This window comes from Oryzias latipes, chromosome 13 (genome assembly GCF_002234675.1).
Source record: "Oryzias latipes chromosome 13, ASM223467v1".
Classification (NCBI taxonomy): domain Eukaryota; kingdom Metazoa; phylum Chordata; class Actinopteri; order Beloniformes; family Adrianichthyidae; genus Oryzias; species Oryzias latipes.
This window is the reverse complement of record NC_019871.2, coordinates 7,035,283-7,054,126: the sequence shown is the minus strand read 5'-3', so window position 1 is coordinate 7,054,126 and position 18,844 is coordinate 7,035,283. Positions and strand designations below refer to the sequence as shown.

Genomic DNA, 18,844 nt, shown 5'->3' with positions numbered 1-18,844 from the left:
TAAATCATGTTTGGGTTACAGTTAAGAGGCTACAAGGTCAAAAAACTAACCTGAAAATGGGTGACAAGGACAAAGCTAAAACACTGGTTTGGTAAGTCTATCTATACTGTGCTTGTTTGCTTCCGGTGCCGCTCGCAGGAGGGGGGCTCTGTCAGAAGTCAGAGCTCTGTCTCTGGAACCATCTCCAGAGTTCTGAGTGCACTTCATCTCCCACCAACCCCAGCGCACAGCTTCTGGATGCCACACACCTGACATTCATTTGCAATCACTCAGACTACACCTAAGCACTGCACTGAGTCTCACTCAGTGCCAAGTATTGTTTGTGCCACTCTGCCTGCATTACTGAGTGTTAGAGCCGCACCGGCTTGTCTCAGACTCTGTTTGCCTGCCACGAATCTCACCTTGATCCAGACTGCTCCTGTTTATTCTCTGATGCTCTCATGCTCATTTTTGACCCCTGCCTGCCTGACCCTGATTTAGCATTGTGGCCTTTTAGCTGTGCTAGTCAAATCTGCTGCAATTGGAACCAGCCGTCTGCCTGTTTTGTGACAGCAGTCTTCTCTGAAACAAAGCAGCCCTAAATCAATCACTTTTCGGGTAAGTAGTGTCTTAATTTGGGCCAAAAAAATGTGACTCAAATATTTAAGAGACAAGAGGTTGTGTACAGGACTGTAAATCCAATTTTTTAATAAAATAAGCCAGGGAATGGAAAGTGTTCATATGTATACTGCATTATCACTTTAATTCTATTTTATTTATATGGCCCAAAATCAGTTATAAAATAAAATAGCTGAATGCTAAACTGGGCCTCCCTGCTCTCAGACTCTCCTCCTCCTTTAGTTTAGAGAACATCCTGCAGTTCAACATCAAAAACCACAGCTGCCTCTTAGAAGCTCCTCTCTGTTTGTCTGTAGAATAAACACAAGTCCTCCTTTGTTTTGAAGATTAAGTCATCTGTTTAAAGATCTCCTTTCTAAAATCCAAGAAAACAATGGAATGCAGTTTTTTTTAATCTGAGTCTGCAGCAGAACTTTGCTCAAATATTTGGACAAATATGAAGTGAAAAATGCTCTCATGTAATATGAAATCAACCAGAAGTCCTCACTGGCTAAGTGACTACTTCAGGCCCCTACGTCTCTCTTTCTACCTCCCCCACACCAGTCAGAGCTGCACAAGACCAATTATTAGCTAATTTTTTTTTCTTTTTTCAAAATGGTTAGTCAGTCTTCGTTAGAAAAATAGCCACATGTTAATTCTTGGATTTCCTTGGCAATGCAGGATTTTTGTTAACCACGCCCACATTCCTGATATATTCATATCGTTTCCTTTCGCCTGAGCCAGGGAATCATGTATTACGTTTTCACAATATTCTGATTAAATATGAGCAATAAGTGAACGTCACTTTTTGAGCTTTCCACGTGACTGTCCTCCAATATCTCAAACTAACTGCAACATTTTGTACCAAGTACCTTCCTAAAGATGCTTAAGGAGTTAGGAGCGATAGGTCGAAATCCTTGGATGGAGTTTGACTTTGTAGCTGTTCTAAAGATTTTTTTCTTTTTTTTCTTTTTTTTATAAATATATTCAAGGTGGCGGCCTCCACCCATGGTCAAAGAAAGGACAAAGAAACTTTGGTTGTTGTCGTAGACTTAAGCTGTCTAGGAAATTTTGTGATGATCGCTTAAACAAAAGTTTTCCTTTCCCATGTTGGTCTATTCTACAACAGTGCAAACGTGTGAAATTCACCACAAAAAAAAAGGATGTTAAAGCACAGGTCGTTTGGCCATCCCATAATGACTTCCTTTGGATATCCACAAGGTGTGTTTTGGTTTTGTTACTTAGGTTAAAAATATTGAGTCCCATGATAGTTTGGCACCACTAATTTTTTTTGTTGTTGTGATGTCATCTTTGTTTCTTCTTCAAATTCATTTTCACCGGATACTAGACGATTTTGGGGACCTTGGGGACTCTCCTATCAGTCAGTCACTGGCTGCTGCCTTCCTGCCACCGGCCTGTCACTGGACTGCTGCCACACGACCCCAAAAAGTCCAAAAGAGCCCAGGCGGCTGCTGACGTCAAAAAATGACCGTGAAATTGTAACTTTTTCTTAAAAACTCTGCATCCACTGAGTGGCGTGTAAAAATGTGACTGCCACTTCCTGTTTACAAATGCCACTGTGCGGCCACCTGCCGATTTTGATGTTATGCAGTGGCATTTTGAAGTCATCATGCATAATAGTCACAGTGGAGTTAAATGTGACATTTGTTCTATTTTAAGGCAAAAAATAGTGCTATATATGTGAAATATTTATGCGCTTCCCAAACAACAAAAATTTGACTCAGTTATGATCTTTGGGCCGATGATGACAATGAAAAGGGATTTAATGATCTAATTTCTGTGGTGCTGTGGGAGCATTAGAAGTATTTTGTTTAACTTAAATATTTCAGATGTGCCTCGAGAACGTCTCAGTGCTTTGGCTGTAATCTGAATTAACCATGAGAGACATAAAATCCAGAAATCTGACTTGTTTTAAGAAAACCGTTTACACAGACTGGAAACAGTTATTCACTGTATGATGCTTTTAGTCTTTAGTAATTCTTATTCAAAAATTTCCAACTTAATTGTTATTTTGAACTGATAATAAATGTGTAAAATTCCTTTAGATGGGTAAAAATAAATGTGTGCATATTTTGTCGCCGCAGTTGAGCTTCGCCATTACCGTGATAAGAAGGAAAAAAAAGTCACTCACAGGTAGGCTGTTGGCGTGTCATAAAAAAAATCCACGGTGGTTAAAGTAAATGATCATTTACAGGAATGTTACGTCACACGCAGATCATCACGCGCTCGTTCAGCCAAGAGTCAGGTCTCCACGCCGCCGCTTCCCTTAAAGGCGGCTGTGCGTAAAAGCGCGGAGACCAAAGGAGTGCGGAACTCCTGCGTCCTTGGGATTGGCGCTGTAGTCCAATTTTTCCACTCGTGGCGCCGCCTTCTCCAGACCTCCTGTAGCGCTGAGGGGGAGCAATACCTCCGCGGACACGCATTCTTCTGGAAGTTGGAAAATAGGAGTGTCACCTGTCGTGGAAGAGTCCGAACACCTTGCGGGAGACGTTTAGGGAGGAATTATCCGTTTATAAAAGGTAAATTTCTGTTCTTCCGGGTTCTGCGCGCCGAAAATCATGAACATGGAGATGCTGACTAAAACGAGTGACCCTTCTTGGAATAATGACGTGGTAAGTTAATGAATTATGATTTTCCAAACTAAAAACATTCCAAGAAGATCAATCCCAAAGAAATTCCATAATGTAAACACTTTCCCCTTCTTATTTGTGTTTATTTGTCTTATAAAAAAGCGACTTCTAGTAGAAATTTAAGATTTCAGTCTTGTAACAATAAAAATTAAACACACGATTTGATAAAATAATTGATCTGTGAACCAAATGATTTTGCTTATTAAAAAACAAACAAATCACGTTTAGTTGTTTTTTTTCCTGAACGCAGAGAGTTCCAACAGAGACAGGAGGTGTGGCAGGTGAAGACGCAGAGCTTCTTTCTCCACAGGTGAGCTCCAAACATTTTGGAAGTGAAACTGTTTCAAATGGATTTAAAAAAAGAAGCAGAAAATAAGGCAAATTTCTGTTTTATGTTTATATTTAGACCAATGGGGGTAATATTAGGGAGGTGAATTCGGGACAGGATCATCAGAGGAATGGAAGGGGGCCACTTTCCACTCTGGAGGTATGTCAATTATTTGACTATTTTATTGTTGACACACCTCTTGTTTTTTTTTGCTGTTACTTGTATTTGGACAAATTAATTTCCCAGAATCCAGTCTTGGATCATTTTTCTTGCTCCAGTTAAAGCCTCATCTTTAGAATTTCAGGTGTTTCTGTTTCAGAATAACCGTTTGTACAAGGAGCTGAACCATAACGTCTTCTGGAAAGTCCGAGTTTGGATGATTATCGTCTTCATTATTGTCCTCATCCCAATCATAGTTGTCATCTCCTTAGCAATATGTGCAGGTAAAGTTCTCTAATCAGTGGTTCTTAAGTTGCTTAATGCAAAATGTTGCCAAATTTATTGAAGTACCGGTATAAAGGAAATATAAAAATGAACAAATCGTTTTTGTTTTTTTTCTTATTGCATCTTTTAAATATCGTGATCTATTCTGCCTGTGTGTGCCAGTGTGAGAGTCTGCACTCTGGTCCAAAAACTAAACAAAACAAAATGGCCAAAAGTCTAAAACATACATTGGTTGTGACTAAATTCCTTCCTCTTATATAGTGTGTTTGCCATTTTGTAGAACTTTCCAAATCTACAATTCCAAAATCCGGTGCCCTAGACATTTCCCAGAAGTCTCTGTGAAAAACCAATGTGCATCGATGCTCAGATTGGCGAATAGACCATTGCGTTTGAACGATTTTACATGTGAAAAAAGTGTTTTGGTTAATTTTTTTTATATAAATTATCCAAGTTTTCATCATCAAAACACAGTGAATCCATAAATGGTCTTCATAAAATGTTCATGTTCAGGTTTTTATTTCGGGAAATCATTGATGTCTGCCGTTAAGCATGGTGTCCGAATTGCTTATAAAATCAATGGCACTGCGTAGCACCATACTATGTAGTTTTAGTAGGGTAGGGAATTGGTCTTTTATGCAAAAAATGTTTGTTTTTAAACTTTGTAGACACGTTCAAAGTCTTAGCTGCAATTGCAATTTGCAAATCAAATATGAAAATTTCAAATTAAATTCATTGCAACCTGTTTGATTTCTTTTTAGTTCCTTAAAGACCCACCTGGATGAAATTAAAATGTTCTTGTGGCATTTTTCTCACGAGGGAAGACACGTATAAAGAAAATCAAGTTAAAAAATGCATTTCTGAGTATTTCTTAATTCAAGTTGTTTTGAATCAGTTGCAGACTCAACATGTGGTTTGAAAAAGCTTGCAGCAGTGATGTAAGTGCTAAAATCGGTGGGATACAAGCTCCCTGCTCCACTCCATTCTGATGCAACCACTTGTAGAGCCATGTTTTCCTCATCTGAGCTGGTATCTGGCACATAAAACTACGGCTGGATAGGTCCAAGATTGCTCGCTATTTTTTTATTACATCGCTAATGTCATGTTGGGGTTGTGAGCAGCTGTAAGCTAACGCCAACAAGTCCCACCCAAAACTCAGAGGGCAATTTCTAATGAACTGCTGCAGCTCTGCAGAAACTATATCCTAGAAAGCGACAGTTTAAGAAAGAATATTTGGCTAAAAACAGCATAATCATAATGAAAAGACAACTGGGAATACTAAAAATAGATCGAATTGCAGTGAGTCTTTAAAAATGTTATTTATCAGCCACTCTGGGAGGTTTAAGATAAAAAAAAAAATAAATAAATAAAATTGCCTGCACAAGTTAATGGTAAAAAATGTCACTTATTAAAATATTCAATTTTCATAAAGCCTAAACGTTGAAAATTAGAGAGCGTGATTCATTTCAGAAAAGACGATGTTCAGCATCAGTTTGAGCAGGAAGATGAAAACGCTGACAATTTAAGATGACACTTCTGAGAAAAGCTGATTTGTATTTCTAATGCTAAATGCCACTCAAATAACACATGCTCCCATGCCAAGTGATTTTTGGAATATACTGGAGTTTAAGCACAAAACGGAAAACAAAGAAGTCACTACAGAACATACAACATTGGTAATTTGGACGCCGGAATTTATAGATCACATTTGCAAAGCGGCACTTTAACAACCCCGACCAAGAAAAAAAACTATTTAAAAAAAATTCAATTTGTTCTTGCCTTGTGTGAATAGTACACATAGGATATATTTGTAAAAGTGTATATTTAAAATGTGCTTTACCATTTAGCTCAGCAGGTAGTTAGTGGGTTAACATAATCAGTTTAGTAGGGAAGATGCCAGTCATTTAATAGTTAAATACTTCTTCTACTTGAGTCTGAAAAGAAAAGAAAACTAGTTGAGCTGCACGGTATTTATTTTAACTGTTGAAAATAAGGTGTGTCCACTATAAACCATGATATTCCAGGACTTTTTGTTTGGCAGTACCACCCTGGAATAAAAATAACCAATGTTCTGGATGTGTATGTGCTTTTACTTTGTTACAGTGCTGATTTATCAAATTGCTTTTTGTAGTAAGACATTTAAAGCTTTAACCCAACTTTTTTTTTTCTCCCAACAGCGACATACGTGGACAAAGATGACATATATGACAGCTCTTTGTTTACAGTTCCTCAGTATTTTAATGGAAGTTTCCAGATTTCCAATTTCTCCTTTAAAGAGGGTGCAGCTGAAGACCTTCAACTAAAGGTTTGAGACGTTCATTGTTCTTCCTATCCTAATTCGGTTTCTATTCATTGTGTTTGTGTCCTTGAAAAGATTTATTTTTGTTTGCATAAAAGGTCCTATTTAAATAGTTTTGGTTGATTGTTTCTGATTAGGTTTTAAACAATCAGAAAATCCTAATCCTTTCATCACACTCAACATTTTAGCTCACATACAACAACATATGAGTAAAACAATGAAATTTACGAGAAAATGTGTATTTCTCAGGAGAAACGCATTCTTTAATCTTGCGTAAGCCCTTTATGCCGTGTGTGGCTTATTTGCATTCTACCATTTAATCTAGGACTCCTAATTTAGCGTCACCTTGAACAATAAAAGCATTGAAGAGTATTGTTTTATGTAACTGAAAATACAATTTCTTTAATATCGATATTTTATTTCCATGAGAATCAGAGATGGTCGATTTGATTTTATCACAAAAACTAAAGCCTTAGTCACAACTGCCCTTACCAGTGGATACAGACTCCCTAGAAGGAAAAAAATGGGGCAAATCTGTATCTGGTTGTCTAATTTCCTCATTTCTAACACAAGTGCACACTAATCACTTGAACAGCACTAACGGGCTCCTTGTGCAGTGCACAGGATTCATGGGGTTGGAAAAAAGGCTGGCATCTCACCTAATTTACTCTTATGTTGTAGAAGTGTTCGCTCTGACTTGTTGCCCACAGCGGGCCTGTAGAAAAGTTGTGCCTGAACGGTTTTACCCTATGGTTTCACGGTCTGCAACTTTGATATTTCCTGCGGGCAACCTACTGTGTATGGAAGCGATTATGTAGCATAAATAAAAAGCAAAGTCAAAACCAGAAATGCTTTTTCATTTTCAAAATGAAGCTGCATTTTTTGACTCAAAAATATAATGAAAAAGCAATCCACCAAAATGCTTTTTCATTTCCTTCCTCAACACAGCTTATTCTGTCACTTAATTAAAATTAAAATGAAAATGGTATTTGACATTTCATTTTCAAAAAGGTCCCTGGTAAATGTGTACCAAAATTCATTTAGAAATGTCTCATTTGACAATTAAAATGGATTAACAGAAATGCTTTTTAATTTTCAAAATGTAACTGCATTTTTTGACTCAAAATTAAAAAGAAAAAGCAATATTTCAAAATGCTTTTTCATTTTATACTTAAAACCGCTTATTCTGTGTCATAATTCAAACGAAAATGCAAAGAGGGGATTGCATTTGCATTTTAACATCCACCCCGCGCAAGTTGTCACAATATTCAATTCGAAAAAGCATTAGCAGAGGGGAGGCGGGGCGATGACGTCACTGCTTTCTCCGTGTGTCCGGCTGCTGACTGACGCACACGCACCAGGAGCAGACTGTTAGCGGCAGAGACAAGGGTTTTGTGATGGTTGTGAACTTCTGATGAGTTTCCACAGCTTCTCAGGACTAAGTAACTGCATGTCCGCCTTCTGCGGTCCTCCTCCTGACGCACCGCGGACAAGCTTTTGTTCTTCGGACCGCCAGCTGCCTTCGCACAGCGGAGCGCGAAGCTCCGATGATCGCTGAAGGCGGAAATGCTGCTACGATCTGAGAAACCATCATATGAATTTGTGTTTCCAGTGGTGTCCAGAACAAAATAAAGACTGATGTAATTCACAGATATTTACACCTTGATCTGCAGCTTCGCGGTGAATTTACTGTTTGATGACACCTGGAGCTCCATCATCAGACAGCAGATTTCTCGATGCTAAACGTTGCTGGTTGGACCAAAAACACTCACTCAGCGCGAAGCTGCAGGAGACTATCTTCATAATGTGCTTTTATAACAGTTATGCTAATATTTTACGGCCTGCTCTGCTCGATTATGTTTTTAAATCCGTGCGGTCAGACGACGCTAAAGTTGGCTTACGATTCACAGCTTCTGATTCACGAGGGAGCTAAAGGAACATTCTGCTGCATTTTTCATATTAAGATTACGTAAAACCGGGTCCTGTTCACAAACCGCTGGACCTGGCCTGCTCAAACCTGGATTCCTGGATCTTAATAAAACAAACAGCAAATTCACCGCGAAGCTGCAGATCAAGGTGTAAATATCTGTGAATTACATCAGTCTTTATTTTGTTCTGGACACCACTGGAAACACAAATTCATATGATGGTTTCTCAGATCGTAGCAGCATTTCCGCCTTCAGCGATCATCGGAGCTTCGCGCTCCGCTGTGCGAAGGCAGCTGGCGGTCCGAAGAACAAAAGCTTGTCCGCGGTGCGTCAGGAGGAGGACCGCAGAAGGCGGACATGCAGTTACTTAGTCCTGAGAAGCTGTGTAAAGTCATCAGAAGTTCACAACCATCACAAAACCCTTGTCTCTGCCGCTAACAGTCTGCTCCTGGTGCGTGTGCGTCAGTCAGCAGCCGGACACACGGAGAAAGCAGTGACGTCATCGCCCCGCCTCCCCTCTGCTAATGCTTTTTCGAATTGAATATTGTGACAACTTGCGCGGGGTGGATGTTAAAATGCAAATGCAATCCCCTCTTTGCATTTTCGTTTGAATTATGACACAGAATGAGCGGTTTTAAGTATAAAATGAAAAAGCATTTTGAAATATTGCTTTTTCTTTTTAATTTTGAGTCAAAAAATGCAGTTACATTTTGAAAATTAAAAAGCATTTCTGTTAATCCATTTTAATTGTCAAATGAGACATTTCTAAATGAATTTTGGTACACATTTACCAGGGACCTTTTTGAAAATGAAATGTCAAATACCATTTTCTTTATCATTTTAATTAAGTGACAGAATAAGCTGTATTGAGGAAGGAAATGAAAACGCATTTTGAAATATTGCTTTTTCTTTTTAATTTTGAGTCAAAAAATGCAGCTTCATTTTGAAAATTAAAAAGCATTTCTATTAATCCATTTTAATGGTCAAATTAGACATTTCTAAATGAATTATGCTACACATTTACCAGAGAACTGTTTGAAAATGAAATGTCAAATACCATTTTAATTTTAATTAAGTGACAGAATAAGCTGTGTTGAGGAAGGAAATGAAAAAGCATTTTGGTGGATTGCTTTTTCATTATATTTTTGAGTCAAAAAATGCAGCTTCATTTTGAAAATGAAAAAGCATTTCTGGTTTTGACTTTGCTTTTTATTTATGCTACATAATCGCTTCCATAACTGTGCGGGTTTGCCCATTTTTCCCCTCATAGTATCTATCTGCAAGGGCAGTTGTGACTAAGCCTTTAGATGCAGTGGCTCCTCTCTACGACAGTGCAGGAGGGATGTGGGCAATGACTAAGAAAAGCACAAAATTGTAGTATACTAGATTTTAAGATGACTGAAAATTATAAATTACAATGAACAGGTTTCTTTCAAATACACAAATATTCTGTTAGTAAAATTGCTGTAAAAAAACGTGAAAACTGACAAGTTTAAAAAAACAAAATAACATTTTGTTAAAAATTATCCTTGGTGCAGCCTCTGTAAAAAGACTGTAAGAACGCTTTCAAAAATGGTGAACAGGGTTTTCAGAGATGTAAAACGTCATCTTTTTACTTGTAGAGCTGTACGCTTTGTGAGAAAAACTGTCAGACTAAATTGTTGACCTTCCTAACCGTGCAGTTGTTTTTCACGCCTAGCCAAAATGTTTCATGTTATCTAGACAAAACCCGTCCGCATTGAAAAAGTGTTGCACAACAGCAGAAGCAACTGTTTTAGCAATAAAAAGGCCTAAACTTTTGACACTTTTGTATTTCATGTATAAGGTCTCGACTCAATAAAAAGTGCAAGCTGCAATAGGCTGCTTAAAAGTAACGCAAGTTCTGTTAAAATGTTTTCATTAATAAAAATTTATTTTCGACATTTTATCCTCTCAGCACTATAGGTTTGTGGTCTATTGAAGTTAGCCGTTCATCTCTCATTGCAGCAGCTAATGATGTAAATGAAGTGTAATACAATCTTCAGTAGGAAGCCAAAGGAATGTGTCCTCATTCAAACGCTACATTCTTGTTTGTTTCTGCATGCTTCAACCTGCTGCACCCAGCTGGCTGACCTCTACAGGTCCTCCCCTGCTCTGGGACGATACTTCTCCGAAGCCAAGATATACCCTTTTCGGTAAGCAAACCAGACTCATGGCAGCTCCACCCTTTTCCTTTTTTTTTTCCATTAAAATACTGAATTTTCTTTGTTTATACACTTCCTGCAGAAACGTCTCGAACGTAGTTGACTACCAGCTGACGTTCGTTTTACCAGAAGATCAACTGGAGGAGTTGAGAAACTTCACACTGAGCAAGGAGATGGTGCACAACGTGTTCAGACAGTTTCTGTATGAGCAGGATCAGGACTCTGCTTCAACATACATCATTCCGGTTTCCCTCATCATGTCTTCGCGGCACTGAGAAGCAGACTGGAAAAACCGGCCCGACTCGGTCCGTCATGAGCCATAATAGTCCCGGGGTGGTTCCTGCCGTTTGTGAGCGACCGTGTTTCTGCAGACTTTTTCTCATGACGGGAAATGGCTTACACCACAGAAACCCAGATGACCAAGCGCCGTGCAGCTGATCCCGGTCATCCAAATGATCTCAGCTGAAGAGTGACAAAGTCATTTCCAGATTTGGCGTGAACCATTTCTCCCTAAAAATCCCCAAATCCCCGGGCCGCGGACCATTACAGTTAGGCCACGGAAAAATCAAAAGCGCAACCCACACCTTTTCCATTCCATTTCTAATCTGATTTTGAAGGAAGTCTTATTTTGAAAAATGACTGGATTCTCTCCGCCACATCTGGCTCATTGTTGGCACGCGTCAAGTCGCTTGGCGTCAAAAATCCATCCGCCACTTTCTGAAAGCGCAGACCGTTAAATCTAAAACCCTCAGCTATTAAGGTTAACAAAAAACAAACGTATTTGGAAAGTTTCTTTTCACAGAAAAAGGTCAGTGAGGAAACAGAAGAGCCTTCAACTTCAAAATAAAAGACAAAGAACAGAAGTCTTTACTCTCAAATATGGATTTGTGGTGACAGTTGTTTCCATACACCATAATAATCAGCAATCGGTTGTCTGATGTTTTGGGTTAAGAGAAAATCTCTATTACACTTAATGGTTCAACACTAAATCCACTGCACTAAGACAATGTAAACCAGCTGCAGAGATTTGACAGAGAAAGAAGATAAACTTTACCCTTGAAAGTTAAGGGAAATTGGCAGCTTAAAAAAAATCCCCGCTTTATCCTCATACAAACCGGTCTGTTAAGTTTGTCTGACATTAAAGCGGCCTGAAGAAGGTCGAGGACCCCTCCTCTAAAACACTCCAAAGGGCGTTCAATGTTTCAGTTGTTGTCATTTTGCTTCTCGTTGTCTTACTGTGAATATGTACATGTCCCAGTTTTTTTATGAAGCCCCCAAAGTTCCCCAGTTTTAACACTGACCTCATACTATTATATAAATGTGTGACCAACTACTTATCATGACAAGCTAAGCTAAAGAGGATATAAACTAGTTTCTGTACATTAAATGAGCTGTTCATTACCAATATTGATCAGTTTTTATTTATTCTTAAAGTGTGTCCATTTAAGGCATTCATAAAACATGCTTTGTGGAACATGTAGCTTGTGTGTCATGTTTAATTTTTGAGTTTTTGGTTTACCACTGCATTGATTTTCTGGTTTTGAACAGCAGGGGGCGATGTAGTCCCAAACACTGCTGCCGCTTCTCCCCTTTTTTTCTTTTCTTATTTTTCCTGCCTTTATAGCTGCTAATAGTTCTGACATGTGCCCGGCGAAACTCGGGGTTACTGCAGTTTGCAGCGTTTGATCATTAACTTCTTCAGCAAACAGAATGTTGCTCCCTCATCAAACTGCACTGTCCTCTCTGGCAGTCGTCTTATCGGCTCCTCAGGCCTCCCAGCTGCTCCAAGTCTGCACTGTCAAACTATAAATATTTATTTTTAAAGCTGCATGTTTTATTTGGAATAACGTCTGTTTATAGAGGTTTCATCAGAAGCCACATGCAATGATAAGAACCGGTTTCTATTTAACACCGTAACTTTTTCTTACTTGACTAATTTATGCTAAAGGTGTATAAATAGTATGTTTTAAAGGAAAGTCTACTGACTACAATCTTAAAAAATTATTTGGATTTTTTTTTAGATTAGTTTTCACCACAAATGCAGTTTTTCCAAATATTTAAACTCTTATTAATAAATAGTTTAAACATAATGTGTTTTTTGTTTTGTTCATCCTGGATGCATTTTTTTTCCTGTCATTTATTACAGTTTGAATATTTTTTTATGAATTTTCAAAAAGCAACCTATTTGTGATGACAAATTTCTTTTCAGTATTTGGTTAATGCATGTATTTATATAGATAGTTATATATATATATATAAAATCTTTTTTTATCTTTGTGGGTTTTATTAATAAAATAAGAGGAAAAATGAGCAGTTCATGAGAGAATTGAATAAATTCTAGCCTTTTTGTGAAAACTAAAATGTTTTTATCTTAACGGTTACTGTGTAAGAAGGTTACTGTGTAGGAACTAATTTTTAAAAAATGGATTTAGCCATAATTTTTCCAGGTTCACTCGCAAATTTAAGGTTTGAAATGACTTTTTTTTTATTACTTTTCATCATAAATGCAATTTTCCCAAATGTTTAAGCTCTTAACTTTCCAAAAATCAGTAATATGGTGCCTTGTTCCTTTCTGAAAACCTTTTTTCTTATTTCTTACTATTTAAATCATTTAAAAAAATGTTTTTAACTTTGAAGACAGAAAATTGTCGTAAATTCTTTGAATCCTTTAGTGTCGTAGAAATGAGCTTCAATCCATGCAGCCCAAAGAAAACTCACTGCAGAGTGTTAATAAATAAATCATTATTTTTTAATAGGGTTTTTTTTAGGTTAACCTCAAGAACTGACCTTGTACGTTGCAATCACAGGGTGCAGGAGGTGCATGATGGCTCGCGTCACAGATCTCTAACCACTTCTGTCTCATTACTACCATGGTGTTGCACAATTTTCGTTTTTCTTTTTCTTTCTTTTCTGTATACTTTGTCTTTTGTTGGTTTTCGTCCATCAGGGGATACATGTGGAGTGTATAAAGGGTTTTTCTGTACCTTGAACAATAACGTTTTTTACATGTTTAAAGAAAATATAAAAGTCGGATTTCCTTTTTTTTAATTTATTTTTGGTTTCTAAAGTTGATTATTTTTAAGGCATTCCTTCATAGCTCGTTCTTCCTGTCAGCTATTAGACTCTACAACGTCTTATAGACACCGGACAGCAATTGTTATTTATTTTGAAGTGTATTTTTAAGGTTATTTATTATCTATCTGCTGTTTTTATTAAAGCTATGGTAGAAAAGTATAATCTCATTGGTGGGATACATAAAGTTCTATTCTATTCTGTCACATTTATATTAAATATCATTTGTTATCCATTGGTTGTTTTTAATAAAGCTATGGTAAAAGATAGTTTCTTCTTTGTGGAATAAATAAAATTATAAGATAAAATATATAAATATAAATTTTAGGCTTCAAAGTGACTCATAGCAGACAGTTTTCATATAGTGTTCTTCATGTAAAGCTGAGGTAATTTTTCTTTTGTTGCCTGCGCTGCAACTTTCTCCCTGAGTGGTCTTGTGTAAATCTAATAGGCTAATGGACTCTGTCCGCTTGTACAGCGGGTCCTTCTACAATCCTATTTTAAGAATGGCCAGTCGTCTAAAGCCAGCTTTACTATTAACAGCATCCTGAGCTTTGATTGTTTTTGCGAATCTGCTTTTCATTGACTGCAAATTTATTTTATTATACAAAGAAAATAGAAATATGCAATTTGTTAAAAACACCCAATAAAATAGATGTTTATTTTCTAGCTTTTTATGGAAACCAAACTGTATTTTTATCTTTATAATTGAAGCTGTGTGGAACAAAGTACAATAACTTGATTTAAACTCCTTTTTTCCAGCCATTTAAAGGCATAGGGGGGTTTGAAAAAAAACTCTGTTCTTGCTGTCCCTCTTTTCTCGTGACTATTAAAGTTTTTGTGTTGTTTCTCATCACAGGCACAGAGGAGGCACAAAAGGGTTGTGATGACCTAAATGGGAATTTTGCAACTGTATATAACTGTAAATAATTACCTGAAATTTTGTGTTAATGATTATATAGGACTATATATTAGACATGTCTATTCTATGATTACTTTTTTTCTGTGTGTGTGGCTTTGGTTAAAAGAAAAAAAAAAGTAGCGGATTTCCAAATTTCCTGTTGAAATACATGAGAAAGCAGCAGGTGAGGTACCAACATCCTGTGCCTCCCTTGCATACTAACTGAGCTGCAGCTGGCCCATGCACTTCCCATCATCATGAAAGACGCTTTATTTTTAATTAGTTTATTTCTAACCAGCTGTCTGTTTACATTGGCGCCAGTTTTAGCTGGTGACCTTTTAACCTTTTTCTTATCCACCAAAAAAGCATTAGAAATAAACATGCAGTACGCCTACCTAAAGGCAGAGGGCGCTGGTGATCTCAGAGATTGTGACACTGCAGCTAAAGAATAATAGAATTAGTGGTAGCAGATCAAGTGCAGTTGTCAATAGTTATTAATATGTTTAGCTTCATTTTCTAAATGGAGGATTTAGTGTCTAAACTCTGGAATTTGTGGAGACGCGTCTTTGGCGGTGATCTCCATTGAGACAGAGACTGAAGAAGAAAAAGGACAACGTTTACAAACATGTTCATGTGTTTCTTGAGAACAAACGGTGCACTAATTATAAGTAAAAATAAGTCAATCATAACTATTTTGGTGCTTTTTTCTAAGCTCCAGTTTGTAAACGGAAGAGAAATGTTGAAACGAACATTTCAACACACTTTAACTATGGCTAATCAAATAAGCTATGGGGTTAATATTTGTATATCTGAGTGATTGGAGATGGTCAGTGCCTCACCAGCCGTGAACCTCACCATACATTACTGAAATAAAAAAGAAATCTTTGTTTTGTTTATTTTATTCTATTATTTCTGAAAAAAGATCTCACAAGTTCTTATAACTGGAAAATGAAAGAGAAAAAAACTTGTTTTTCTGCAAGAAAAAAAAAGGTTTTAAAAAATGGGTATTGCTTCAAAAACACACGTGTATATATATTAGTTCTGCAATATAGCATATAGGTTTGCTTGTGGTTTACATCAAAGTATTCCCTCTAGTATCCTTAATCTTATTTCTGTCTTGAAGCAACTCTGTTCTCTTTAGTTGCCATAATCTTTCCACTATAAAGAACCTGATAGGCAATAGAAAATAATAGATTTATGACTCTATTGGTCCTATTTGGGCAGTTATGAATATGTTCTGTGATATTACGATGTTGCAATTTGACACGTTTGTGAATCATCATTTAGTAAATTCTAGAGAGCTTGACCAACCCTTTCCTAACAGTAGTTTGAGCAAATAGTTTGTAAATGTAACTGGAAATGTGTTGAATTTTGCAACATTTTATTTTTTCACTGTAATAATCATACTGTGCTGTCATTGTCTATTTTTAATTTCAAATTTCATTTGTCACGTATGTATTTATACATAGTAAAGTATTGCACAAATGTTGAACAGAGTTCAGGCTTAAGAGCAGTATGGATAGAATGAATAAAAGAAGTTTAGATGACTAAAGACGTTTCTATAAAATACATGACTTTATGACCTACAGTTTCTGATTTTTTTAGTTTCTCATTTTCTGATTTTGTACAACAAATATGTATTTCAGTTTGAATTTTCTCTTTTTCATTTAAAAATAACATGTTTGAGACAAATCTATGACTGTGACTCTGACAAAGTAATTGTCTAAATGTTAATTAACCCGACTTAAAATGTAAATTTAGAAGAACTTCTAAGAAAGTTTTTTATTTTTAGATGCATGGGGTTTTTTTTTAGTCCCGTTGTAGTGAACTTTGGCATCCAGTGAAGAAGGATGCAAAGTCCTGAGCTTCCAAGAAGTTCTGCATTTATCCCATTAAAGGGTTATCTCTCCTTTAGGCTTAAAGATTACGGCTGGCTTTCGCATCACTTTCAGCTGGAACTCCGAGGTGCTGGACTCACACCGTCCTCGGTAACCACCGCCCTGCCTGGCAGCAGCCTCTCTGCAGGGTGACAGACAGAATCCCTCACAGGAATCATGGGTTCTCACAGCTCCAGCCTGGACGACATCCTGGAGGAGGACATGCACCACTGGTACACCAAATTCATGAGGGAATCTCCTTCAGGACTGATCACGCTGTTTGAGCTGAAGACCATGCTGGAAATGAACGGCATGACGGAGGAAGCCAGCAGCTATGTGGACCAGGTCTTCTTCACGTTTGACATGGACGGGGTGAGGACCATGACAGGAAAAAAACTCACAACTCATCTTTTTAAGGCGTTTTAATATAGATTTGATAGACCCTTTTGATAAAGCAGAAGGTGTATGTGTGTCTTTTATTACAGTTTTTATCATTTATTTATTGAAGTAAAGCACTTTGAGGTGTTCTGTTGCAGGAAAAGTGCTCTACAAATCAAGTTGAGTTAGATTTTAATTCACTTTTTGAAATAAATGTTAGGGTTTATTGTTAAAAGTGTATTGGGGGTAAAGGGTCCTTCACACTGTCACTGTTGATAAGATGAAAGTGATTTGGTGATCTTACTTTTGGATTAATATTTCAGCTCTTTTTTGACAATAAAAGTGGTTTGACTTCTTTCTTTATTATAGGAAATAAAATTGGAATTAGGTTTTTCTAACTGCTCCAAATTAAGAGAAGCTATAAATATGCACAATTCTAAACTAAACTAAATTAAAGTCTACATTTAATTGTGTTTTACTTTTGAATCTGTACAGTGTCATTGAATGTTTTGATAGGCACTTTAAAATAAAATGCATTATTATTATAATGAAAACATCTTTGCTAATTGGACCTTTATTCATCTTTTCCTGCAGGATGGCTACATAGACTTTGTTGAATACATTGCTGCTATAAGTTTGCTGCTGAAAGGAGAAATCAATCAGAAACTAAAGTGGTATTTTAAGCTCTTCGATCAAGACGGAAATGGAAAAATTGACAAGGACGAACTGGAGACTATATTCAAGGTACAGAGATTCTTATTGCAGCATAAGGAGACTTGAAATTCACAGAAACAAGCAGCTCTGCATATCCCCCCCCCCAATTAATCACACCGCAAATACGTAGCTGGCAATTAATCCAGACACCTCTTACCTCTTCCTCGGGCTAAATTTGGCCTTTACGGTAACCTTAATTGCAGATTAAATGGGTCACAAAACAGCCAAGACTGATGGATTTCCTCCGGTTAATACTTGCTTGCATCATCATTAATGCCCAACCTGGAACTGCATGTTCTGTGGATTACAGGTCAGACAAACAGAGTGATGCTTTTCTCAAGATGTCGCCCATGAACTCTCAATAAAACACATCTTTCAGGCTATTCAGGACATCACCAGGAGCTACGACATTCCTCCAGAGGAGATTGTGACTCTAATATATGAGAAAATCGACGTCAAAGGAGAAGGTAATTCCTTCAATGATTGCTTTGAATTGATCAATGCAGAGAGAACTTCCACATGAGCTGCGGTCTTCTGCCTAAAAAAAAGGATTAGTTTTGTTTTTTTTAAAAGCCGTTTTGAACCTTCCCAGGTGAGCTGACGCTGGAGGAGTTCATCAGCGGAGCCAGGGAGCATCCTGACATCATGGAAATGCTCACCAAAATGATGGACCTCACACACGTCCTGGAAATCATCATCAATGGTCAACGGAGGAAAGCGGTGGACTGACAGGAGGGAGAAGGTCACTGACCTCTGATGAAGATCCAGTCCTTCAGATGTGTTGCTGGGGGAACAGATTCTTCCCTGCTTTCCTTAACTGTTTGTGCATTTTAAAAAAAAATAGTATTTTGAAAATCCTCTACAGGTTTTTCTATTAGAGCTCAGTTGAGGGAACCTGACTTAAGTTCCCATGGGTCAGCTTTTGCACAAAAAGATGCTTTTAAAGCAATTCAATCCGTTTTTACCTTTTAAATCAATGTATTGTTAAAAAAAATCATTTAACCTGTTTTTTAATTGAGTTTCAACACGCTTACGTAAGATTTTAGCGTCTAAATGGTCATAAATAAGTCCGATTACTTTACTTTTAGGGAAGCTGATTTTTCAGATCTGTGTGGAAGCTGATTGTAAATGCAGTAACTGAATGTAAAATAAGGGTTTTATATTTAATTCACGATGTTGCCTTCAAAATGAGGATTACGATTAAGAATAACATGATTAAGAATAACGTGTTTGAAAATACCAGTGTCTTGACTTTTTCCATACCAATTGATGTGAACTTCGTTTTTGCAAAACATTCAACTGTAAATACATTCATCTGATAGAAAAATGATCCAAAACTGAGTTACAATACAATAAAAAAACTGATAATTGCAACAAGTCTCTTGCTTTTTGTGGCTCAATGTCGCCATCTTGCGAACATTTAAAATACTTAAAATAATGAACTTAAATAAAACGATTGCAGAATTTAAGTCATT

The 18,844-nt window shown here is 37.1% G+C and overlaps 2 protein-coding genes across 2 annotated transcripts; both read left to right on the top strand.

Annotated features, from left to right (window-relative positions):
* The first annotated feature begins 320 nt into the window (after nucleotides 1–320).
* LOC101172917 (guanylyl cyclase-activating protein 3) lies at nucleotides 321–18,743 on the top strand. The gene is made up of 5 exons (XM_004075285.4): nucleotides 321–597; nucleotides 16,316–16,649; nucleotides 17,250–17,399; nucleotides 17,749–17,836; nucleotides 17,962–18,743. Exons 2-5 carry the CDS (start codon nucleotides 16,455–16,457, stop codon nucleotides 18,096–18,098), a joined length of 570 nt encoding a protein of 189 aa, XP_004075333.1. The 5' UTR covers nucleotides 321–597; nucleotides 16,316–16,454; the 3' UTR covers nucleotides 18,099–18,743.
* Nucleotides 2,853–11,907, top strand: c13h3orf52 (chromosome 13 C3orf52 homolog). Its single transcript, XM_004075518.4, has 7 exons — nucleotides 2,853–3,230; nucleotides 3,499–3,558; nucleotides 3,655–3,735; nucleotides 3,896–4,019; nucleotides 6,195–6,322; nucleotides 10,348–10,418; nucleotides 10,510–11,907. The coding sequence occupies exons 1-7, from the start codon at nucleotides 3,177–3,179 to the stop codon at nucleotides 10,700–10,702; spliced, it is 711 nt and encodes a 236-aa protein (XP_004075566.1). The 5' UTR covers nucleotides 2,853–3,176; the 3' UTR covers nucleotides 10,703–11,907.
* Nucleotides 18,744–18,844: the final 101 nt, after the last annotated feature.

Bases quoted from the DNA above. Each gene is read 5' to 3' on its own strand.
- LOC101172917 (XM_004075285.4), top strand. From the start codon at position 16,455: ATGGGTTCTCACAGCTCCAGCCTGGACGACATCCTGGAGGAGGACATG. The intron at 16,650-17,249 runs GTGAGGACCATG...CTTTTCCTGCAG, and splicing joins TCACGTTTGACATGGACGGG to GATGGCTACATAGACTTTGT. The intron at 17,837-17,961 runs GTAATTCCTTCA...GAACCTTCCCAG, and splicing joins AATCGACGTCAAAGGAGAAG to GTGAGCTGACGCTGGAGGAG.
- c13h3orf52 (XM_004075518.4), top strand. From the start codon at position 3,177: ATGAACATGGAGATGCTGACTAAAACGAGTGACCCTTCTTGGAATAAT. The intron at 3,736-3,895 runs GTATGTCAATTA...TTTCTGTTTCAG, and splicing joins GGCCACTTTCCACTCTGGAG to AATAACCGTTTGTACAAGGA. The intron at 10,419-10,509 runs GTAAGCAAACCA...CACTTCCTGCAG, and splicing joins GCCAAGATATACCCTTTTCG to AAACGTCTCGAACGTAGTTG.